The 25,417-nt window shown below is 37.3% G+C and overlaps 1 protein-coding gene across 1 annotated transcript in view; it reads left to right on the top strand.

Moving 5' to 3' along the window:
- MBOAT2 (membrane bound O-acyltransferase domain containing 2) overlaps positions 1 to 25,417 on the top strand; it is a gene marked incomplete at its 5' end in the record, with an annotated part of 73,559 nt that overhangs the window by 42,086 nt on the left and 6,056 nt on the right. Inside the window, 6 exons of the mRNA XM_010079489.1 lie at positions 1,947 to 2,002; positions 11,179 to 11,233; positions 12,085 to 12,268; positions 18,171 to 18,363; positions 21,290 to 21,393; positions 21,738 to 21,802. Of these exons, the coding sequence (XP_010077791.1) occupies positions 1,947 to 2,002; positions 11,179 to 11,233; positions 12,085 to 12,268; positions 18,171 to 18,363; positions 21,290 to 21,393; positions 21,738 to 21,802 (657 nt within the window). The remainder of the gene's footprint in view (positions 1 to 1,946; positions 2,003 to 11,178; positions 11,234 to 12,084; positions 12,269 to 18,170; positions 18,364 to 21,289; positions 21,394 to 21,737; positions 21,803 to 25,417) is intronic.

The raw sequence follows: 25,417 nt of genomic DNA, 5'->3' as shown, positions 1-25,417 counted from the left end.
GATTGTAAGTTCAAGAAAATAACAAAAGTTACCTAACCAGCTGTTGAACCCAAGCGCCAGCAAGTTATTCCAAAGATGTCAGCATGGATTCATGTAGTGGTTAACCCCAAAACAGCTTTGGATGTCTGTTTACCTGGGTATTTCTCCTAGCACACCGTGCCCATCTGAAGTGTCCAAGCCAGAGAATCTGCAGGAAGTTTGAAGGAAGGTATCAATGCACTGACAGTGGAGAAGGCTGAGGAGGCCTCATGCTGGAGGTGCGATTACGTGTGCAGAGCTGTGTGGTCCTGGCTTCGGTACTAGCAGATCCCAGTTGCCAGGGAGCCTTCCCCTGCCTCCTTTGCCTTTCTGCCAGTGCCTGAAAGGAATCGTTAAAATCCTAGTTCACAGCCTCGCTGTTTCAAGAAGGCCTCTTCTTTTAGTCTCTAGATTGTTGCTACTCAGCCAAATCTCTGAAGATACTGGAATAGCCACTTGAGAAGTAAAAAAATACCAGGGTCTGCTATGATAATGATGACAGATGTACCAGCTGGAATTAATGTGAGGTCTGACTGAGCTCCTCCTGGGCTTCATCCTTCCACCAGGCAGGATCCATGCTGTCACATGTCCACTTGCAGGAGGAAAACTCATTATGTTCAGAATCAGTTGAGAATTTCTGCCAGCACCAGGCGGGTCTACAGCTTAATTGCTAGAAAGAGATATGAGGGATTTCCCAGGCTGTCTGTTCTTGTTTAGCTTTCTTCCTTGCTGGCCCATGCCTGTCACTCTAGTCTTGATATCAGGATTTTGGGGCACTGATAATATGGTAGAAAAAACTTTCCCTGATTGCTTTTAGAGGACTGGAAATATTGTGTGCTTTGAAATAACCAGAGCCTAAAAAAAATCAATTTGACAGACTGAGCCATCTGGCAAAACACTGGTGTAGCCCTGTCAATGAAGGAGGTCTTGATAGCTCTTGGATTTGTTTTTCTGTGCCAATTTAAATATGTTATAAAAAGGCCAAGTACAGTCAAAAGACCTAAACAAAAGCATGTGCCTGTCCTACAGTATGATTATTTTGTTGTGTGGGTGTTTTGGGTTTTTTTTTTGCCTCCAGCTGAGATACTACTAGGTACATAAAGTCCCTGATATATTTTTGATGTCTGATTTCAAAGTTAAATTTCTGAATTCTGGTAGCCTGCTTTATGCTCTCCCCTGTTCCCTCCTCCCCCCAGTTAGGGCATTAGCAAAGCTGGGGCTTAGATCAGTTTAAAACTCTTAAATGCTACAAAGATAGCATAATTTCTCAGTATAAAGCTGACTTGTTCAGCCAGGGAAGAATATGTCTTGGACAGTTTAAGAGCTGCTCAAGTATACCAAATGCAAAACAAACTAGACCCTCCTGGAGCCAGTATAATTGTGCTGGGGTTTTGTTTTGCCAGATATGTTTACTTGAAGCAAATAATAATTTTAGGTGGAAAAAATTAACTGTAGGACCAGATGTGAGTAGAAACAGTGGAAGTGGTCTGCATATCTAAATAAATCATAGTACTGTTTAACTTTGGTATATTTTTATTGTCCTTTGCTTACTGCTGCTGTAATTTGCAATGCATATAGTTGCTCATACTGCCCTTTTACTCTTCCCACTGGAAAAAAAAAAAAAACCAAACAGCTATGTTAGTAGAAGATAAACGTGAAATGCTTTGCCTATGTTTGTGGAACCTAATGCAGCACTAAAAGGCATGGGTTATCAAATACTATATATAAGGATTAAATTATTTTCATTGTATTTAAAGCTCTATAATGGTTTGACCTCCAAAAACTAATCACTATGTCCTTGCATTGAAAATCTTCCAGTTGAGAGTAATTAACCTGGACTATTAGTATAAACTTTCCTTGATATTTACATGTGAAAGAAGATCCTGAATTTTTTTTCTGAATTATTCTTTCTTCCTTTTTTGTAACAGTCCAATGATGATAATTACACAGAAGATCACTAGTTTGGCATTTGAGATTCATGATGGTAAGATTTCTTTACTCTGTGTTTAATTGTCCCTACAGAATAAATTTAAGGAAAGTTAGTCATGAGTCAGTGAGAGTCCAGTTTGTGTTTTAGGACAAAATGTATTTTTGTGTCTCAATTGAGTCTTTTGATGCTTACTAATGGAAGTACCAAGAAATGTTGCTCAGACGTTACAAAAGCTCTGAAAATGCTTACATTGTGCAGAAGATAGTACTTATCAGAAGACCAATGACACTTCTGGGGCTAGAGACCAAAGACCACTGACCTTTTTTTGGGCTAGGGTATTGATCCTGAGAGTTAGCTAAATAATTTCCAAATTCAGTGATCGCTGTTGCTGACAGACTGATAGAACAAGTATATGTAATTTCAGTTGCTGAGGACCTCGTGTTTTAAAATGCTAACTGTTAATCTCTCCCGAATTTGTGCCATGTATACTGATCTTTATAAAACATTTGTATATGTTTCATTTTGTTTGTTGTAATTGCATTTGCTGCTAACATATCAGTGTGAACAGGGAGATTGTCCAATTATATTTTTATCTTTTTTCCTGTCAGATTTATCCATCAGTGAAATGGGCCCTAGTTGTGACAAAAATGAATCCTGATGTTGGCTTTCCTGGGTAGGGTATCTAGATTTTTAGTTACTTTTCAATTCAAAGAAGTAATTTTCATTTTAAAATTTGAAAATCCCATCCAGTAAACCTAGCCAATTAGCTTGAATCACTTGGAGCTACAGCTGTCAGTTGAAGATTTGGGAGTGCAGCCGCAGACACATGGATCGAGCCACCTGTTTTTCTGAGTTCTCTTTTGTAACATTATGTATGGAGTTTAATATGTTTCTGTCTCGTAGGCATCCTAGCTTTAGTGCTGTTGGTGTTTCTTTTTTTTTTTCTGTTCTTGCTAAGGTACACTGTCCTTGTACTTGCACTAAGGTACAAGTCTGTAGGCAATGACATTCATGAATATGAAAAGTTGGGAAAACACCTTTTTGTAAAAATTCTTGTATGAATGAAAATAAATAATGCTGGGCATATCTAGTCAGTCAAAGAAGTTGATGTCTAACTTCCAGAGAAAATATGTTCAGAAGGATTAGTCTTGCAAGCCATAATCAATTAGAGTACAGAGTACAGAAGTCGGAGGGAAACAGCTTAAGGAAGTCATAATTCTAGTATCAAAGACAAATGCTTCCTCTTGCTATTATTTTGCTAGGGGAAAAAAGCTATTCTCGATTTGCTGACATCATGCACAAATAGTGGAGTTGTGGTATGGGACAAGCATGTGAGTGTCCCTGGTAATCTTGAAACAAATGTTTCATTTAGGTCTATTCTTAACTTTCATCACAAACTAAATTAGGTTTTTTTTTTCCTACTTAAATTTAGGTAATTTGTATTTTCCTTATAAGCCCACCTTATTTTCTGTCTCACTGACTTGTAGATATCATTGAATTCTGAGTATCAGTCTTGAAATTTTGCTTCTTGGTGACCTCATATTAGAGATCCTCTAAACTCGTTGTCAGCCCGTGGGGAGTAGCAGATAATATGTTGGAGAACTTTCTCTCTGATTGCACTTTAGCAGAGCCTTTGGCTTGACTTGGATCATCACCATTGCTGGGAGCAGTCTGAACATGACTTTCAAAAGTTGATATGACCAATAGGAATTCAGGAGCAACTGCTAATCTGGTGTCAGGAGATGCTAAGAAAAGATGTACAAGGGAAACTGAAACTGTATTAAAGCCATGATTTTTAGTCATAGACAAATTTCCAGCATGAGAAATTAATGAAAAGCCTGTTGTCAATGGGCTTTTGTTCACAGTACAAAGGGCCATGCTTGCACTGGAAAATACTTTGAGATATAGTGATGGGGGAGTAGATAATGTTGAAAATCATTATACTAAGTGATTAATGGCACTCTGAGCCTCTAGTCACATCAGCTTGGCTATGTTAATCACCAATTACTTTATTTCCCCTCCTTGTTTTTTACCAGTATGCCCAAGGAGAGGTAATGGAAATAAACAGCTGAAAGAAAGGTGTTGGTGTGTTGGAAGATCTTGGTAAGCTTCAAGACTCCAGTTATAGTTAGGTTGGCTTTGTAGTAAAGGCAAGTCTTCTGGACTTGATCTTTTCCTGGCAGCCTGTTTGTTGTGTTCAGCTGGTTTCAGTGTTACATTTAAAGGTCCTGGAGAGAACTGGATGCAATCATGAAGCCACTCGCTCATCCTCCCTGTTAAAGAGTCTGTCCAGCTACATGGATATGCTTGATTCCAAGATGAACGCTAGTCTGGAATCCCATAAATAAATAACAACTACCCCTATAACTGTTCCAACCCTGTGCAGTTATTGTGGGCTTTTTCTTAAGCAGAAAAATTCTATGCGAGTTGCATAAGATTAATTTAAGCTTGCTGTACAATCCTGACTTTTCAGAAGGTTGCATGGGTCACAAATTTACACCTGAGTAAATTTAGAGTATGTCTTTGGTGTACTCTGATGTACATTTTTAACTTAAGCCCATAATAGTTCTTTTCTTTTTACATTTTATTGTTAAATGAGCGCTACCAAAGATGAGTAGTCAGTATGTTAAGATTTGCTTTGTATTTCTTGCTGATTATCTTTGGCAACACACATGTATATTCTAAAGGCAGAAATATTTTTACATTATTTGGAGACTGCTTGCGTTCGTATTCATTCTCTCATGGCAAGAATGAGATTTTTTTTTTTTTTATACAACATTTTAGGCTAATGACAGAGTTAAGGGAGAAGAGGAATTTGTTGTTCAGATCCTATATTCTGGGGTATCTTTTTTCATCAAATTTAAAACTAGCTGATTTTGGAGCAGGAAAGGTGCATTGCAATTACTCTAGGAGCAGGGGGCTTGTCTACAGGTGCAGTTTAGAAAGGCTATAAAATAGAGGATTGTACTCGCACGAGAAATTTCTATCTAAGAGATGGTGGCGAGTAGAGAAACTTTAGCAATTATAAGATACTAACTCAAAGTTTAGCAGGGGAGAGGAAGAGAGATACCATCACAGCTTAACTCTGTGTCTTGCAATGAGTTCGTACCGCATTCCCCTCTTTTGCTTATAACTTGCTCATCCCCACAGAACCTCACTCATTTTACTGCAGTTCTCTTTGAGCTCAGGGATCTTTACTGGAAGGACCCATATCCAAATCTAATCTCAGTAATCTGTATGCACTTTGGCAGCTTGTTTTTAATTCTAGTGCTTAATGAATCTCAAACAAAGAGTCTTTTCAAAAGTTTATATTCATAACCAATTAAAGTTCGGGAGCTCACAATGTATTTATTTTTAAATCTCCAAGAGATGCAGCCAGAAAAACTAGGGAACATTAGACTTGATATTTGATATTTAAACGGAAAAAAAAAATCTCACAGCTTCTTCCAACCTTGTTCTTATTTCTTTTCTCTAAGTTAAATTCAATAATACATAAAGCTTAAAAAATATTTTTTAAATGTGATATCCATCTACTGAACATGAAATCTAATTCTTCATATTACTGTGTTGCACTTGTACATAAAAATGTGTTGCTAGATACAGGTAAGAAACCAGAACCATATCACTGTTCTGTCAGCTGCTTCTTGGTTCCCAGGGTCTTATTTCACATGCTTTCTGATTGCAAAAAAATAAACTCTCTGTTCTTGTGTGTACCCTTCTCCCACCCCTCATGCTTTGGGTTTCAGCTCTGTAGTTGTTGATTTTTAAATGTGCTTTTCCTGGAATGCTGCTTGCTTTTTTTTTCAAATTATTATTTCCTTCTATGCATCTGATGCTCTCAATTTTTAAAAGCAATAGATGTTGATACCGATCTTGTAAAGCACTGCATTTACTCTGAGAACTAAAAGGGAATAAAGAGTACAATGACTATGCAGCTCAAACAGTTGTGTTTTTATTTTGTCTGTGCCTTTTCATCCGAATGATATATTGGTGAAATATAGTTAAAGGCTAGTCTTACACCAGTATTTTAGGTCCCATTTACTTGCTCTAACAGCAGGCTATTAGGAAAATGGCTTGATTATTTTATGCTGGTTTTCTTCATGTTGCTATTGTAGTGTTACAAAGTTGTAAGATTTCCAAATAGTCTATTAGAGCCTATTTCCTCCTGTAAAATAATGAAAGTATGGTCTCTGTCCATTATGGCCCCTGAGAGGAGATATTTCAATGGATAGATGAAACACATGGAAAATGGGAAGGAGATGAGGAAAAATAAAGAAAGGTGATGTTGGAGAAACTCAGGCACAAATGCTGTATTAGTTGTTGTGGTCTTAATTATTGCTACCTGACACATCAGGTTGTGGTACTACACCATGCACTTGGGATGTTTTTCAGACAATGCTTTTTAAAAGAAAAAAAAAATTACAAAATAAATTTCTTGTTGGTTTGAAGCCAATGAGCAGTCCCATACAAAGTGCACTACCTGCTGGTATGTAAGCAGTAATGGTTTTGTAAGCTGTTCTTGAACAATGTGTCAGAAGTATTGAAGAATGTTTCTTGATTTAGTTGATGTAAACATTTCTTCTTTATTTTAGTTAACTAGATTCTTTGCCTTTTACTTTTCTCAAAGGCAAATACTTCCATGTTCAGCAGAAAGACACTATATCTTTCTAAAGGCTTGCAGACAACTTCAGTATTGGTCTGCTCTGGCTTAAATGGTGGAAATGTGGATGTACTGAAGTGTTGAACAGTTTTTGTTCTTCTGTACATTAGATGTGATATTTCAAATTTATTTTAAATAAATACCTACAAAACCAGAACAGGATTACCAGGCTGAATTGCTGATTGTCACAATGTGACCCCATGGTAAAAGGGAACATAACCGTGTTTTGGCCAACTTTCTTTTGCAATTAAGTGGGTGGTTTTGTTGTAGCAAGAGGCAGTCAGTTAAGCGTGTTGTTATGTTTATGAAAATAAAGGTCTCAAACCATCAGTGCTTTTCTGATTTCAAGTAGGTCTTTTATTATTATTGTCACTTCTTTTAAAAAGTGTATTTGAGTGGTTGCTGTTGTGAAAGTATAAGCAAGATAAAACCGAACAACTCCTTGAGACAGAGAAATATGTGCTTATGTATGTAGAACTACATACTCTTAGGGATTTTTTGATAGGTCATCATGACCCAGTTCCACTTTAGAAATGCTGGTATTACAGCAAAAAAAGTTGCAGCTGTTTATCCAAGAATGCTGTTTTCTAATTAGTCTGTTAATTAAGTCAGTGAAACTGCCATAGTGTGGTGGTGTGTGGATGTGTATTTATTTATTTCATTTATTTTTAGTAACTTGATGCTTTCTTCTTGTGTCTAGGAGTTTCTTTTAATGCTCTCTCTCCGATCGTCTCTTGACCTGTATTTATATATTTAGTTTTATTCAAAGTGCTCCCTCTTGTGTTAGTGACAGCATGGTCATTGTTTCAGTATCAGTTACCAAATAATTTTGATTACAGTACTTGTCATTAGTGTTTAAAGGAATTATATTGTATTTCTCCCCTCCTAAGTCTTCAGGTGTTGTTCTGGGCCTATGTTTGCTTGTATGGCTTTCTGGATATCAAGACTTCTGATTTTTCTTGCTTCTTGTAGTTTCTTTGCAATTTTACTCAGCAGGCATCTGTATCTGTTTGGTTTTTTTTTTTTGTTGCCAATGTGCTAGTAACAACTAACACTATTAATGTCTCTCTTCTTCTTAGGTCTTAAAATATTTTAATAACAGCATCTATTTGCACTCAGCTGGTGATCAGTTTCAGAACCTCAAATTAAAATTTGCTGTAATTGCAGCAGAGCCTGTGATAATGATCTCTGTGTTTAAGTGTTATTAATGTAATATAATCTTATTTCTAAGCATTATTAATGAGTTACTGATTAGACAAATTTAATGCAAATACAAAGGTGGATATATTCAAGCCAATTAATCGCAAAGCTGGGGTAGTACTGTGATATAGTTGTAAACACTGTACTTCTGTAGTGAGAGCATGGCAGTAGCTACAGTATGTTTTAATAAAGCCTATATGGCAGGATATTGGTGTGTACCTAAAGATGTTGATTTTGTTACCATCAGGATGTGGTCTCTTGAGGAGGAATGAAAAGATGCAGCTTCCTCATGATCTAGACCACCGGGGATAAAGTTTGTTACTGATGATTTACAAAAATCTGTTTCCAAGAAAGGATCATAGGAGCATTTCCTACTTCACAGATGAGAAAACTGAGTTAAAGTTGCCGAGTAACCAAATGATTTCACCTCTCTAACAGATGTTCGATAAAACCCATTTTCTCTAATCCCCATTGTGTGATTTGGTAGCAACTAAAAGCTGCAGCCATTGCAGTAGTCTTCTGCTTTAGGACAGGAGAAAACAATTATCACAATCCCCAGAGAAAGGTTACAAAACTTCATGAGTTCCCTGGCAGTGGTGTGTTGCTCAAGTGGGTTTTTTTCGGCTCCAGCGTGTAGTAGGTAGGGAACAGCTACGATTTATGAGGCCTGTGTTCCCAAGGGCAGATACACTGCCTGGGAAGTATTGAATGCATATATGACAGTTCATCTCATATTAGATAAGCATCAATATAAGAGCACCTTTTCCCCTTTTCTCTATGTATTTTCTGTGAACTAAAAAATGTTAACAGTAGCTTCCTGAAAGCTTTCAAGAGTGTGACACTGTCAGAGCAGTGGTTTCGTTGTTCTTGCCTGCTATGCAAAGATGGTAAATGTGCCTTCAAGGCACTGAGAAGACATTTAAAGAAGAATACAGTGAAAGGTGGCACTGCACTGACCTCAAAGCAGCTGCTGGCTGGAGGGTAATCTTAGTGAGATAGGGAACTGAAAAATCAGTAGAGGCTTACTTGTATGCGGTATGTTTGAGACATCAAATGTGTTGCTCACCAAGCTATTTAGGTGTTAAGTGACTTCTTGTCTATGTATGTATGTAACTTGAACCCATTTTAAATATGCCAATTCTTTCTTCCTTGCCCCTCCAAAAGTATTGGTCGTATTTCACTGTTAGATTCCTCTATTTCAGGTTTGAGGCTTTTCCCTCCTTTTCTATACCACATTAATGGTGTGAAATCTTTCCTTTGACTAATTGCCTATATTTAGTGGTTAGTCTAGCTTTTTGCAAGTTCATTTGGACGTGCTTGGTGACTGCTTCCTCTCTCTGACTTAAGGGTAAAATACTCATGTGGAATGTAACAGTGAAGGAGGCTCCTGCTCTGATCAGTTTGTGTTGTGTGAGAGACTGAAGGCTCTGTACGAGCTACCTCCCTACACTAGTCGTGTTGTGTTATCTACATCTATCCCTAGGAATCTTTGTGTTAAATTTCTGTTTAAGTTTGTGTTAAATTCAAAGATTCACTACCTGAGAACTGTAATCTTACAGCTTAAAGGTTAAAGGACCTTCTAAAATGCTTCTCCCACATTTTTTATTCAGTACAGTTATCAGCATAGAAGTCTCAGCTATAGCATCAGGGAGAAGATGTGAAGATTTAAAACATAATGATGTGGAAGAGAAAGTGTCTGCATGAAGTTTGGGGTGATGCTTTGTCCTTCTGTTTCTTGTCTTGAGTGGGTATGAGTGGGGTGACCTTCCACTGTGAAGGATCAGGACTGAGGAAGGTATTTTTCCAGGTCATATTGGAAGAGAGCAGATGGCAATTTGCTGACTCCTCTGTATTGTCTCAGCTCTGTTGAAGACTAGAAGTGCAATTTTAAAGTCATAAGTGTGTGTAGGTCACGGTTCCTGAAGTCACATTATTGTAGTTCAAGACAACAGATTTATCTTCTCTTTAGATAAGAAGTATTTCCACAAATTGTAGCATTAAACAAGGTTTGATTTTCTGTCCCCTGCTCCCCCGATCTTTTTTGTCTTCAGCCTGACTGATTTTGAGATCTTTAAAAGAAAAAAAAAGTCTCCAGTTGATACTTGCCTTATGCTTGGATCACATATAAGGGCTCCCCTCTGTGGATTTACAGACACCAAGGGGTGGGATTTGAAGGCAACCTTTCTGGGAGTGGAGGAGGATCTTGTATATAAACACCTATTTTCATAAAGCACAGTGGACTTTCTATCTATATTACCTCTACTCTTTCATTAAACTTGGTTGGAAATAGGCTGTTTGGTTTAAGAACTGCTAGGGAGGTAGATAATTGAAGTGGGATCCTATAAGCTTCATTTCCTGTAGGAAGCTATGCTTATGAAAATAAATTTTCTAGTGCTTGTGATGGCAAAGAAAACTTGGAAATGTGACTAGCAGTGAATGGATGGATGTGCTAATGGCTGAACCAGTGGAGAGGCTGCAGAAGGAGGTGAAGCAGTCATTTTGGCAAACAGTGCGGGCTGGTGTAAACCAGGACTGTCTGAAGAAAGGTGCTCTGCACCTTCTGTGCCCCTGCCCTTGAATGAGTGTATTTTGTAATCATTTAAAGTGTTGAAGGTCATATTTTTTACTATTTGCTTCTATGGGAGTCCAAATTTTGAAGCCTGTTTTTCAAGGGTAGGCCAGCAGCATTTCAGAAAGTGCTGCGTATGGCAAGAAGGTAAATTCAGTCTTGCTGCTGAACTTAGACTTGGCCTGTCCCCTTCTGCTAGCAGGGCTTAGGGCTTCCCGCTAGGGCTCATGAAAAAGACACACACCCTGTACTGTTTTCCCTGCTTCACTGTTTACAATCTTTACTTGCAGCATGAAGGTGCTCTTGAGCTCACCCATATGTTTTGAATTGCTTAAATCTATTTTGGGCTATGTTCCATGCATCGAAAGTGCAATGACTAGTGTAACATCCCTGGGTTACTGCAGTGTTGAAAGGGGTTTGGGGCTTGTCCAATTTCCAGGAGTGGGTATAAAGGATTTCAGAACCTGCAGACTTTGAAATCTTAACCACTGTAGGGGGAGTTATATTTGTCAACACTTATTACAAGCCTCCTTAATGCTTTACTGAAATCTGTGTGATTTCAGGTTCAGGCACTGTTGGATAAAACTGAGGGTACAAGAGTTTGTAATTTTGTCAACAGTAAGAATTGTTTTATTCAACTCCAGCAAAAATGTTATGTGACATAATACCTCTGGAATTACTTGAGGACGTAAGAAATTACATTGCAGCATGAGGCTTGCTCTGCTGCATAAAGAAACTGCTAATTAATGTGTGGGGGTTTAGCTTTCCTTTATTTTTCCTTTTTCCTGTCCTCTTCCCTAGGAATGTTTCGGAAAAACGAAGATTTGACTCCATCACAGAGGTGCTTGGCTGTAAGGTAGGCTTTCAGACATCTCTGAGAGTCTAGTTTTGTGAGTGGGGAGAAGCTGGTGCTTTGTGTGCTTTATTAATGCTCTATGGAATTGTTACAGTTCACATTCGAGACAGAGTTTACAAACTTACCTGAAACAGATCCATGCTTGTTATATTTGTAGGTTAATTCACACATCTATTTTCCTGGAAAATATCATTAGTAGTAGGCTTTATACTTCATGAAAGACATTCTAACTTCTATGCAGTCTGTGCAAATTAACTAGTCGCCTGCCTGATATAGCATTAACATTTAGCGCACATATAAAGTAGCTGGTGAAGGAACATGATTGTTTAATTCTGTTTTTCAGTATTTAACTTACCTTTTCTCCTTTCTTTATTCAAGAAACTTGAAAATAGCATCTTGTTCTGGGTAAACAGTCTTGACTTGAGGCATTTTCCTTAACTGAAATTATTGCCAGTTAACAGAAGCTTTTTTTACTGATTCAGTTATTGATTAAAAAAAAAAAAAACCCAAACAAACAAAAAAAACATAAGCAGGTGGACAAACACCACCTAAGTAAACACCCTTCCTTCTCCTTCCCTGGGCTCAGCTTCAGTCGAACACCTCTACTGGGCAAGGAGAAGGTCACCAGAGTTCAGGACATCTGTCTGAAAATGCTCAGTATGGACTGGAAAGAAATACTAAGTGTAGAATGTTTTAAGCTGTGATTACAAACGACACACAAAACTGCTTTTCTGCATGTGGTTTTTACTGCAATTAGAGTAAGCAATAACATGGAGTATGAGTTTTCCTACTGTGGAAATTCTGTAGAACTACACATTCCATCTCACAAGTTGCTTGTCTTTGAATTGCAGACGCATGCCAAGTCTACTGGAGTATTTAAGTTACAACTGTAATTTCATGGGTATCCTGGCAGGCCCGTTATGCTCTTACAAAGACTATATTACTTTCATTGAAGGCAGATCATACCAACTGCAACAGTCTGAAGCAAATGGGAAGGAAGATACAAAATACGAACAAACGGATCCTTCTCCAAATGTAAGATGTATGACTCTTGCAGTGCCGATGCTTATGTAATCATTGCATGAAAAGCTTGGTTTGCACTGTTCATTTACAGGCATAACTTCTTAGCTGTATCTGGAGTTCATTCATCAACAGTATAGTTCCCTGTTCAAAAAGTTAAATATTTTTTTGCGGCAAATTTTCTTCCTGGTTTCCAGTCTGGATCTTGTGGATAAAAGCAGATTAACTTGGATCTTCCTAACCAGTTTATATGGTAAAAAGCCATCTTTAAATTAAAACAGCTCGTGCATGTTTCCTTCAAAGCATATCCGTGCACAAATAAAGTCCTGGCAAGGACGAAGTGCACACTTTGTGATCTGAAAGCTAATGAGACTTAAAAGTTCCAGCAGGCTTTCATGAATGTTTTCAAATTTTACCGTTTTTTAATGTCTTCTTGCAGTAAGTAGAAAACATTCGTATGTATGAAGTTGAAAAGCAGTCATAGAAGTAGTTATGTTTTTCTTGGTTTCATTCATGCAGAGATATTAATGATGGATTTTGATCTGAAGGTGTAGTGAAAGATGTACTACCCATAGTGTTATAGCTAGTAATCCATACAACATGTTTCTTTTTTCTCTTTGTTCCATTATTGGAAAAGAGTCTGAATATATACAGAACCAAGTCCAGTTGATCATACCTTAAAGAGATATTGTATGGCCTGACTTAAGGCCACATGTAGCTGCTTGTCTCATCCTACCACCTAGAGGTTACCATCCCCACAGCTGGGCTAACAGGGAGCACCTCCCAAGTGGTTGTGCCATCTCCAACCACTTCCATCCGTTGAAGGTGGATAAGGACTCTTTGCACATTCTGTTCTACCCATCTTGCGTGGTTGTAGTAACTTCCACCGCAGGAATGTAAACTAGTGGTTAGAGGATGATAACACTTAAAACTGCTCCACATGTTGGCAAAGCACCTAAGCTCATAGTAGTGTGCTGTGGAGTGAGTAGTTGGGAAAGCAAAAGGCACGGGAGAATTCCTTGCATAGATTGGCACCTCATAGTCTGTAGTCTGCACTGATGTGTTGTATTGACGAAGTTGCAGAAACCTCTGTTGTTTTTAAACATTGCTTTGGCTCAGTAAAGGCATCACATCTTATGTACTAAAATCCTATTTCTGCAGAAAAATATTAGGTAGTAAAATTATTGCAAATAAATGGAACTAACCAAATCTGCCAGTGTCAGTACTTCTGGACATGCATCTACTGATTGCCTGGTAGGACCTCCTAGCTTTTTACCACATAATCTTGCTAGCAATCTCAACAAAGTCAGTAGAAACTAAAGTGTAAACCTTTGATGGATTCTTCTTTTAGGTAAAAGAAGGTTTTCCTTAAAATTAATTGCTCTTAAGATGCGTGAAACTTTTTGCAATTTATGCTGCATTAGCTTTTGACATGAAAATAAAGAGAAGCTGTGTATGCTGTTGATACTTCATCTCCCAACTGGTGTTAAGAGAAATCTAGCTGCATTTTATAACACCAGCAGATATTGTGTGCTTTTGGAGAAATATGGATGATGTGATTTTACTGCATTTGCTGCATCAATTAAAATATTCATTGTCTTGTTCTAGAAGAATGTTTAAATACCATTAACTTCATATTAACACTTCAATTTTGTTCCTTGATTCTCATGGTATTATTTCAAAAAGAATAAATGTCAGGTAAACCAAAAAATGAAATGTAATGGGGATCAGCAAATGTTAATGTAGTAAATGAAAAAAAAAAAAAACAATCCTTCAGCTGAGTTACAGTAAGTTTCATTTCTTGTTAAGTATAATTACACAACCGATGTAGTTCATGCTAGCCTCCTCCTCTACACTGTGTATCAACTGCATGATGTTAACTTGGTTTAGTATTTTTGCTGTGTTCATTGCATGTTAAATGAATCAAGTTAACATATTAAAACTTATTTCTTATATCCCTCCTATTGTGCCTTTTTGCAAGCTATCAATTGTTGGTGCTCAAAGTGGTGTCAACTCTCAGAAATTAATATCTGTCTTTGTAAGTTTCTTTTTATTATAGCTACCCTTAAAATACAAGATTCCTGTCAGCAGATACCTGCTTTCTTGCTTATTATGCAGACTCTTCCTACAGGTTATAAAGTTCTTGCTTGATTGCCCATAATTTTTACCTGAGGTTCTAACATCCCCAAAATAATATGCTTTAATATAGTTCAATATTCTGTTGAGCTCCATAATGATACTTTATCAACCAGGAACAACCAGTTGATTCAAATAAAAGTTTTAAAGATTCTTTTTCTACTTTTTTTGTATATATTTTTATATATTATACATGTTTATCAGCACTATATTTATGAAATTCCTGAGCTCACTGAGTGTTTTATCTTTATTGCTTCAATTAGAGAGCTGTTCCTGAACTCCTTTCTCTGATTAGGTATCTTGCTTTCACTGTAATTATAGTCCTATCTGATTCTCTTCACAGTGTTGAGCATATTTGATATTTTATACAGTTATACCCATTTCTTGTTCGTCAAAACTAATGACCCAGGCTTTTCTACCTTTTTGTTGTAAAATAAATTGTGTATTTTACTTCATATGAGGTCAAAGTTATCCTGCAACTTGTGGCTTTTAATTCCCTAACAGAACAGTTATTTTGATAAATTGTAAACTTTAGAGTGAATGAAATTAAACTTCAAACTTTTAAATTAGTTACTTCATACTTGTATTCACTCTTGTGAATGTGCAATCCAGTAATTACCTGTTCATGCCTTGGCAAAGAAGCTTGTATGAATAACCTAGTTAATTAAGCAATTGGAAGTGAATTAATGTTTTACCCAATGCATTTCTATAGGTAATTGAACGATAGATTATTTTGGTGTCAGGTGAGGACTTTTATTTCTGTGTGAATTTGTTCAAAAATGGTGTAAACAAGGCTCAGGCTGTAGTTTAATCTATTTAAGCCAACTGAAGTATAAACTCTTGCTCAATATGGTAGGTCCTGGCTGTGGGTTCTGGGTCCTTTGCTTATCCTAGCAGTGCTAACGTGCATTGCACTGTGTTGTGGTCTGATTCAGATCATTTGATCCAACCTAAGACTAACTTGTCATTAAAACAAACAAACCTCCCCAAAACAAAACACAAAAACCCCAAACAACTCTCCTTACCCCCAGAAACAAACAAATAAAACAAACCACCAAAACCAAAACAACCCCCGAACACCAGAAGCCTACAGTTTTCACGTGGTTTGTTTCTCTAATCTGACTCACTAGAAGGAAAAAGAGCAAAAACTTGCAGCCAAGATGAGGAGACAGGGCAGGGCTGCTGCTTTGCATTGCAGCCTGTGTTTGGATTGTCCTTCAGAAACACTGCTTCAGCCAGGCCTGAAACTGCAGCTCCCAGTCTTTGTAGAGGCAGGAGATATCGCCATCGCTGTTTGCTAAGGACACTGTCTGATACTGATTCTTGTTAAGTGCTATCAGCAGGGTTGATTGGGTTTCCGAGATTTATAATTATTGAGTGAAGTAGTATAATTTAAAATAATAAAAAAAAAAGCCATGCTGTTTCTGGATGTAGTAATGCTTTGTCCCTACACCTATATGTTGCTGCTAAAAAAATTTGTATAAATACATAATTTAGATACTTAATAAATTAAAACACCTTCCTTCTACACTATTTTTTCTAAAACTACAGATTGAAAACTGAAGCATTTATTTTTTAAAAGTACAATTGATGGCAGAGACCTGTATGAGTTCATTTTTTTTTTCCTAATATAAATTTTGTTGGAACTCTGATGCTTTACCTTAAAAGAAGGGTTTTGACCTCCATGATTTACTTAACCTTTAAAGAGGTATTCAGCATATTTTGGGTTGAACAGGCAGATTAATGATTTTTATTTACCAATAGAAAAATTAGTGAATAGTGGCAGCAGGAAAAAGCAAGCCTCTAAAGAGAGATAACATTAGTTATAAGCTACCAAAACATATTTTGAGACTTTTGTAGAGATCTTCATATGGAAATCACATACTTTATATGTTTATGCTTATATTTTATATGCATGTTAGTGTTATCAGCCTATAAATACTGTTTCTTATGATTAAATTAAATGTGGCTTAGACATTGAAGTTAAATTCTTGCAACTGTCTTAAGAATTTTGGGTTGATGCCTTTTGGTATTTACAGATATCCAACTTCTGCACATATGAGATATTGCATACCAAATTAAAGGTTCATTAGTGTTAGTAATTGATTTTCTGAACATCCATTCTTACTTAAATTTCTGAAGAAGTTAGGCCAACTGAACTTTCCCTCTGCTCTAGCAAAGAAGAAGATGGATTAATAGTTGTTAGAAAAACAAAGGAACACTTAGAACATTAATGCCCTTTATTTTGAACTCTTGTAATAGATTAAATATTAAAATGATGTTTATTACAAAGCAAGTAGAAACAAATCATTAAACACCAGCTTTAGTTGTTAATAGGTGGTCGCCTGCTGAATTATCCAGCTGGTTTGTTTAATTAGCTGGGTTTTCTGATGCTCTCTGAAATACCTTCTGAGATGAGCCCCATGAAATACATGTAATATCCAAAGTTAGCCTCACCATTCTACAGCTTTTCCAAGTCTAATTTTTGATCGGGTTGTACCACCTCTTACATCTGTGTGACTGGGTGAATCTTTGATGCTGTGTGTCTTGCGGAAATCTGTGTTTTCAGTTGGGCACTTAATGCTCTATTCTGTATCATGGAACAGAATTACTCTTTGTTTTGGAACTAGATATGTGAAGCTGCACCCTAAGTGAAGCAGAATGTTATCTTTTAGAGTTTGGGCAGGCATACTGGAAGCAGGCTGGACAGAAAAAGGATTCTGGTTATCTTTTTGTTCTGATGCTGCAAATAAAAATAGTTTGTTTTTTTGCCAAGTTTAATGCTTGTAGAATTGCAATGTAAATTAAAATTGTAATGTTTAAATACTGAGATTACTTACAGTCAAAACTTGAAAATTAGATTTAAATGAACTAGCTCTCACACACTAAACAAGCACCTACAAAAGAATGGTTTTACTTTAGGAACTTGCACAGAATGTCTGCACTTTGGGATGTGGATCAGACAAGTCACTTAAAGCAGTGAATGCCGTGCTGTGCATTATTGTTCTGCGTGTTTTATAACAGAACCGTAGAAAGGTCTTTCCTGAAAATAGTTTTTTAATGTGGTGGCTATAGCAAAAGTGAATTTTGAGAAAAGCTGAGTCCAGGTCCTACTTGAACAACATATTTTTACATGTCGGTGAGTGTATTATTTGACCCCTTATAGCCTGGTCATTCTAGTTGGGAAAACAGGACTATGTAGAAGTGAGGTATTTTGGCTGTAAATTCATTTTAGTTGATTTAGAATTTACATATTGTAATATTGTAATAATCTAACAGAAATGATTGATACATTGAGTTGAGCAGCAGTTGAACTCCTGCATCATGCCAAAGATTACCGAAAATGAACTGAAGCTTTGCCATTGTTTTTGGAATCTCTGCAATAATTATGCTCATCTTGTCCTAGATTGTATGCTTTGTGCTATAATGACTTGACAATTTACTTGCTTCAGTAATTTGACAGTGAAATAAAAACCTGGAGTTGCAAAAGGTGTTCCCATTATTGAAAGGGTTTTTAGAGGCTCACTGTGATCAGATTGGATTTTCTGTGTTTGCCAGAAGTGGTGCTCACAACTTAATCAAGATAATATTCCTTGAGCATCTATAAAGTGTTACCAACTATTTTAAAGTTTTAAAGTAATATATATTACTGAAAAATTGACATATGTAGATATATATCTCTATATATATCTTTAGGAGAGCAAGATTATAACTTGCCTTTGTTTCCAGAAGATTAACAAAAAATGAGGTTTACACAGTCTCCCCATCTTGAACTTTTCAGATAGCCGTGGCACAGAAACTCTTAATATGTGGACTGTCCTTATTCTTCCACATGACTATTACAAAAACTTTGCCTGTGGAATACAACATTGATGAGAACTTCAGAGCTACAGCATCATGGCCTCTAAGGTTTTTCTACCTGTATGTGTCTCTTATGGCTGCCAGACCCAAGTATTATTTTGCATGGACTTTGGGTAAGTGTCTGTGTGTGTAAAAGAAAGTGTATGTATTGAACTTCATTTGAGATGTGTCACAGTAAGCATGTATTAAAAAGTGACAGTGCCCTCTTGAGGCCTCGGGAAAACATTATTACATTTAAGTATTACAAGGTATTGTCAAAGTATATTGAATGATGTCTCTTTTTTAGAAACAAAACTTACCATAAATCTAAGCACAGTGTTGTGGCGGAGTTGCAAATGAGATCGTGGTCTCCTGAACAAATCTGAGTGACACATGAGGTTTTTGGCAGAGTGATAGTGTGTTAATAAGCAATGACTTTTTTTGCTTTTTAACAATTGCAGTAAAACTAGTCTGATGTACAATCCATGATGTTTTTATTGTGCTATGCCCTTTGGTTTGGTGTATCTAAAAAGTTATTCTAAGCCTCTTTGTGTGGTTAGTGATCAGTAATTTGTTTGATGTTATTCAAACATGAAGGAAAAATTAATGTATTGAAATTCAGATATAGTGTTGTTAATGGTAGATGGCATTCACAGTAGTATTTTAAGAATTTGATGGGTGACACTTCAGTTTTAGTCTTTGTTTACTAAAAATTCTAATTGACCAGCAGGAGAACACCCAGTCACTGAATAGCTGATATAGTTTAAAAAACGTTTTGCTTTTCACTTCATGTTATTTGAAAAAAAACCCACCGCACACAGCAGCAAAATGCTGTGTTTATGGAAGGTGACATCTTGGAAGTGGCTCACAAAACAGATTTCATCAGCTTCCTCCTCCTCTCCAGTTTTACATATTTGTTTCATAATTCTTTTGAGAGAGAATCTGTGGGAAACAATGCAGTAAAGAACGCTTTAGTGTAGCAGAGCAGCATGACTCATTTACAGCTGCTGGTTTCATTCCTGGTCAATGAATGAAGTGCTTTCAGCTTGTCTGGATATAGTAATTCTGGGGCTTGTTGTGGAATGGAATAATTCTGACTATTGTGCTCTTATGCACCAGCATCATGGTCTGTAAAGAGTAGGAGTAATCTGAAAAATGAAGAATCTTTGTTGGGTTTTTTTTCCCTGAAATACTTCAGATAGATTTCTCCTTCTGCGGTTGCTAGCAGTGTAGAGCTAGCATTCCTATGGTAAAATATTGAAGAAAAGAAAAGAGATGAACTCTGTACTTTTAGTTTGCTAAGTAACTTTTTTTTTTAACCTTCTTCCTTCCGCTTTACCTCATCTAGATTTCTAATGGTATGAGTAGAATGTGAGGGGACCTTGACAGTTTTACTGGATGCTATGCTTTTGTGTTGTATATTGCTACTCTCAGCACCTAAGGAAAAAAAATAAATCGGTTAATAAAATGAATTACTATAATGCTTGTTAATAAAATGAGTACTTACTCTTTGTACTCTAGCTAGCAAGAGATGATAGAGTTCATGTCTTCAGCTGCTTCTAGCTGAGCATAAAATTATTGTCTAATTATTGTTGACATCAGTGATATCAAGAGTATAGCAGCAATTTTTGTTACTTTCAAAGATGTGTTTTGAAACAGTAATTGATGAGGAAATAAAAATACTATAGATTACCTTATATTAAATCAAATGTCACAAAGCCATCTTCCAGACTGGTAAATAAATGGAGAAACTGAACTTGAGGAAAGGACCAGTTTCAGTCAATTGTTTCTTTTACTGTCCAAGTACACTGCATTAATACCTTGAATAAGTTGTTGAGAAGAAAGGAAAATGCATAAAAGATGTATTTCTCTTACATGTCACTATTGTATAAAGTAAATTCTTTTTCATATGGTAATACAAACCAAGCAATTTCTCTTGCCTTGCTAGCTGTAATGTAAAAGGTGACAGTCTGTTTACAGTGCTTTAAATGAATTCAGAGCTAATAGAGAGGGCTCATGTCCTGTAACTGGAGGACTAGATCTGTATTGCTTCTGCAGAGCCTTTGCCTACCTTGCTTCCAGTTCCTCAGGACTCCCCTGAGCTGGGGGAGCAGCTGGCATTCTTCTCCCATGGCCACTTGTTTATCCACGTAAGTGGACACATGGGTAGGGCCATGCCTCACGGATGTGTGTACCTGTTTGGGTGCATGCAACCAAGTGCCTGCCTCAACAGAGGCAGGATTTGGGGGGAAAAAACCAACTTGTTTCCTTGTAAGTGGCCATCCTAATTGGAGAAATACAGCTGAGGAAATTTCAGTGTCGAGCTAACAAAGCCAAAGCAAAGGTGATGACTGAGGGTGACAGGTGGTATTTGGACTGACATCCCTGTGTAGTCCAGATGATGGTAGCAGCTTTTTTCTCCTAGGGAAGAGTATTGTTTGGTTTGAACTGTTTGACCTTTGTCATGCCTGGTAAACCCTTTGCATTCAGCAGTGTTAACAGCCGCCTTGTGCCATTGGTGGCAGTCTGACAAACTCTGCATTGCTTAGGAAGCTACTGTTTTCTTCTGTTGGGTGTGTGGTGCTGTAACTGTGCACCTGCTTGGAGTGAATTGTGCAGTTTTTCTTTATGCTTTATACATCACTGTTGCTGCATAATGAAGACCAAAAATGTGCATCTGAGTGTTGAGCTGCTATCTGCAGTCGTTAAGACCCGCCACTCATTTGTAGTCTTGATGTGTCTCTTTGGAATTTGTTTTTCTTTGAAATTGCTCAAGCAAGGCTAAGTAGGTGGTATGAGAGAGGGGGGACATCTTTAGTGTGACACAGTGCTACTTTTCATTCTTTTGCTTTTTTACAAGGTTTGTATTGGAAGCTGATGTGTTGCTTGGATTATTTTCTGTTTGTTCAAGTGTCTAATACGGTGATCCTCAGCATTTTAAAAAAATCAATATGTAGCCTTTAAAATGTGATAGAGATTGTGAACAAACTACTTGTTGCGTGATGCAGTTTGTAGTACAGGCAGTTTATAATTAATCTGTTTCTTTTTGTTTCATTGCAGCAGATGCAATTAATAATGCAGCAGGGTTTGGTTTTAGAGGCTATGATAAAAATGGAGTTACACGTTGGGATCTGATATCAAATCTGAGAATCCAGCAAATAGAGGTTTGTTTCTGGCTCTTTCAAATAAAATATGTGCCCATGTAGGTAGTTCCTTGTAATTTCAGTAAGTTTTCCTGTGCATTTTGTTCCTCAAGACAGTGAATATGTTCTAAGTCAGAACTGACGTGTTCACACCTTTAGGAAAGGATGGAAAATAGAATCTGTTTTGAATATGTTCTACTTGTGAGTTGACTTTTAAAATATTTTGTGGTTATAAGTAGTTGAGTAAATAACTTATTTATCTCATCACAAAGTCAGAGTTTTTTTAGAATTTATATGTCAGAATTTTGAAATATTTTGTAACACTTTACAATTATGGAAATAATTATTTTGTTTTTACTTTACAGTTTTCCACAAGTTTCAAGATGTTTCTTGACAACTGGAATATCCAAACAGCTCTATGGCTTAAAAGGTATTTATTTCTTAAAAGAAAGCTTTTCTCCACTGAAGTTTCTTAGATAAATATTTATTTGAAAATAGCATTTAAAGATAAACCCCACAAAACATCATCTGCTTAGCAAATGCACCAGACATTCTTTTTGTAAGACTTGAATTAAAGCCTCTGAATTTAGAACTTCTCTCTTTAGTGTAAACTATCATGTTGTGGTAGAAACTGTTTTTCTTCACTGGTCATAGGGAGCCAAAAACATCTGTGGAGACGAGTCTTTTTCTTTTTCCTCCCAGCATTCAAAGCAGTGCATGTTGCTGAGAGCAGCAGGCTAAATGTAAATCTTAGCCTGTGGAAGCGCTGTGTTATTTTTAGCCACACAGTGATACAGGAACTTCCATACATTCTGTGAGGAAACTTTCTGTGCTCCTTCTATAATGAGTGCATGGCAAATATCAAACTCTACAGTGTGCTATTAACAAAAATTGCAAATGAGTATCCCTCAGATGCACTTTTTTCCTTGTCTGGTAACAGGTATAGTGCCCAGTGAACTACACCATTCTGCTTTTACTACTTCTTTGTGGTAACTAGAAATTTAAAAAGTATTCTTGTCAGTGTGCAGGTGTTGTTTCCCTTCTTCCAGTCTCTGTTTAGCTGATCTTTTATGAATAGATGGAAATTTAGCTGAGACGCCAATCTTGGCATCACTTGGAGGACTCTATCTCTTACTCTAGGATGTCTGGCAACAGGATGTTTCTTCCATCAAATTTCTTTATAGTGTATTCTTTCTTCCCTAATTTCTTCCCTAAATATTTTTCTGACCCAGTTAAAAACAGAAATTGAATTTTATGTGATTATTCTAGTTGGCTCAATAGGCAACTAGAATCTATTGCTAGGACAGTCAGCAAGGAAAAATTGCAGGCTTGCAGGTATTGAAATGTATCATTTAATAAAGCAAATAAGCTGTTTAGCTATTTTAAAATACATTTTAATTTAGTTAGAGAACAGAAGTTTATCAGTATTAAAACTTAATAGGAAAAGGTGGTGTTTCAGTGAACTTTCAAATCTCCTAAATGGAATGATGCTAAATGAAAACTCCTTTTAGTGGAGATGAGTAACATTTCTGTTAAAAATTGAAAGAAAAAAATGCAAATCAATTGCTCAGGGTTGACATTAAAAGAAGATATGAAGAAAAATTAAAGCATCTCCTTTAATAAATATTTTTAAGAACAATTGTAGAAGAATCTTTGAGCATAGTCTAAATCTATATTGATTCTACCACAGTGAAGGGGACAGGAGTTGATATTTTCTTGAAGGCTTGTGCAACTGAAAGATTGTTTTAATGATTATATATGAGGACCATAAATAGCGGTACAGAGTATATATTACCAATCATTTGGTCAGTTGTAATGCTACAGCAGTTTGAATAGAGGACAAGTTCAGGTCTTACTTTAAACACCCACTTTTAATACCTCACTTGTTTACCATTTATAGAAGTACCTAAAATCTTAGGCATTTTTCTCACACGAAATACCAGACATCAGCATTCGTTCTGTTCTTTTTTAATACTCTCTAAAGAGAAACCAAACCGACAGAATTTCAGGACTTAAACAAACGCTGATTGTGTGTAAAAACAAACTCCTTGTAAAAACATAATTAATGGATCTACAGATCATAAAGAAGTTTAATAAGCATTTAGTGTAGATCACAAAATACAGCAGTTCAAATATATAATTGTTACAAGCATGCAAGTTAAAATAGATATTTACATAGTAGCATATATCAACAATATGTATATATCATGATAATGTTTCCTGACTGGGGAAGATGTGAAGTTCCCCTTCAGCTTGTTCATTCTTTTTTTCCAAATAAAACATCTAATTCCATTTGTCTCTGGTCATATTTGCAAAACCTGTATGGTTCTTGTTGCTCTCTTCTGACATAGAATCATAGACTGGTTTGGGTTGGAAGGAACTGTAAAGATCGAGTTCCAACCTCCCTGCCATGGGCAGGGACACCCTCCACTAGCCCAGGTTGCTCAAAGCCTCATCCAGCCTGGCCTTGAACACCTCCAGGGATGGGGCATCCACAGCTTCCCTGGGCAACCTGTTCCAGTGCCTCACCACCCTCACAGTAAACAGTTTTTTCCTAATATCTAAATCTGCCCTCTTTTAGCTTCAAACTGTTACCCATCCTCCTATCACTACACTGCCTGATGAAGAGTGCCTCCCCATCCCTCCTGTAGCCCCCTTGAAGTACCAGAAGGCTGCCATAACATCTCCCTGGAGCCTTCTCTTCTCCAGGCTGAACAACCCCAACTCTCTCAGCCTGTCCTCATAGGGGAGGTGCTCCAGCCCTCTGACCTCTTTGTGGCCCTCCTGTGGACTTGCTCCAACAGGTCCATGTCCTTAAATTGGGGGGAGTGCCTCCCCATCCCTCCTGTAGCCCCCTTGAAGTACCAGAAGGCTGCCATAACATCTCCCTGGAGCCTTCTCTTCTCCAGGCTGAACAACCCCAACTCTCTCAGCCTGTCCTCATAGGGGAGGTGCTCCAGCCCTCTGACCTCTTTGTGGCCCTCCTGTGGACTTGCTCCAACAGGTCCATGTCCTTAAATTGGGGGTCCCAGAGCTGGATGCAGCACTCCAGGTGGCATCTCACGAGAGCAGAGGAGAGGGGGAGAATCACCTCCCTCAACCTGCTGCTGATGTTTCTTTTGATGCAGCCCAGGACACGGCTGGCTTTCTGGGCTGCGAGCGCACACTGCCGGCTCATGTTCAACTTCTCATCAACCAATACCCCCAAGTCCTTCTCTTCGGGGCTGCTCTTAAACTTCCAAACTTCCTGTCTCCTCACGGTGGATGTAGTACTTCTAAGACCTCCAAGGTCTTTCCCTGGCTTGTTACAGGCAGAGTTGAATTATTTGAGTGGATTAATTACCTTTCTTTTCTTTAGATATCTTTCTAATACAGTATTATATCTGTCTTTTTTTGCAGCGGCAATCTAGTGTTGATTCATGCTCAGCTGATACTCAGTGTTTCATACTGTTGATTCATATTCATGCTCAGCCACACTTTTTCAGTAATGTTACAGGGATGGGTACTGTTTTGTATCTTGCCCTTTTCTTATTAGATAAGTTCTGTACTTTGGACTTCATCTTGTTGATTTCAGAACATCATTCAAGTCTGTCAAGATCATTTTGGATTCTAGTACTCTACCTACTAAGGAAAAATGACAATCTCATCCACCCCACCTCCCGTCCCAAAAAAAAGGAAGGGAAGACAAGGTGGAAAATACGCTTCTCAGTCCACCAGACAGGCTAGTAGGAAAAGTATAGAACCAGACTGAAGGCGGCACCTTGCTGAACAGTTGATGCATCTTCTCACTTCTAGAACAAATTATGGATAAGATAATGTGAACTACCTGTACTTGAATAGATTTTCTCAGTCTATTGTGATGACCATATTTCCTTGGTTTGCTTTTAGGAATGTCAGATGAAGCATTTCAACATGATTTATTATTAACAAATCCATGGAGGAGTTTAAGCTTGCTTTTTACTCTTTGAAATTGGAGCCTGATGATTTTTTTCTAGTATACAGCTCATCTGACTTGCATTGATATAGCTGAAATTTGGTTAGTTAA

This window comes from Pterocles gutturalis, unplaced genomic scaffold (assembly GCF_000699245.1).
Source record: "Pterocles gutturalis isolate BGI_N339 unplaced genomic scaffold, ASM69924v1 scaffold6559, whole genome shotgun sequence".
Lineage (NCBI taxonomy): Eukaryota > Metazoa > Chordata > Aves > Pterocliformes > Pteroclidae > Pterocles > Pterocles gutturalis.
This window is presented reverse-complemented; position numbering and strand designations above follow the sequence as displayed.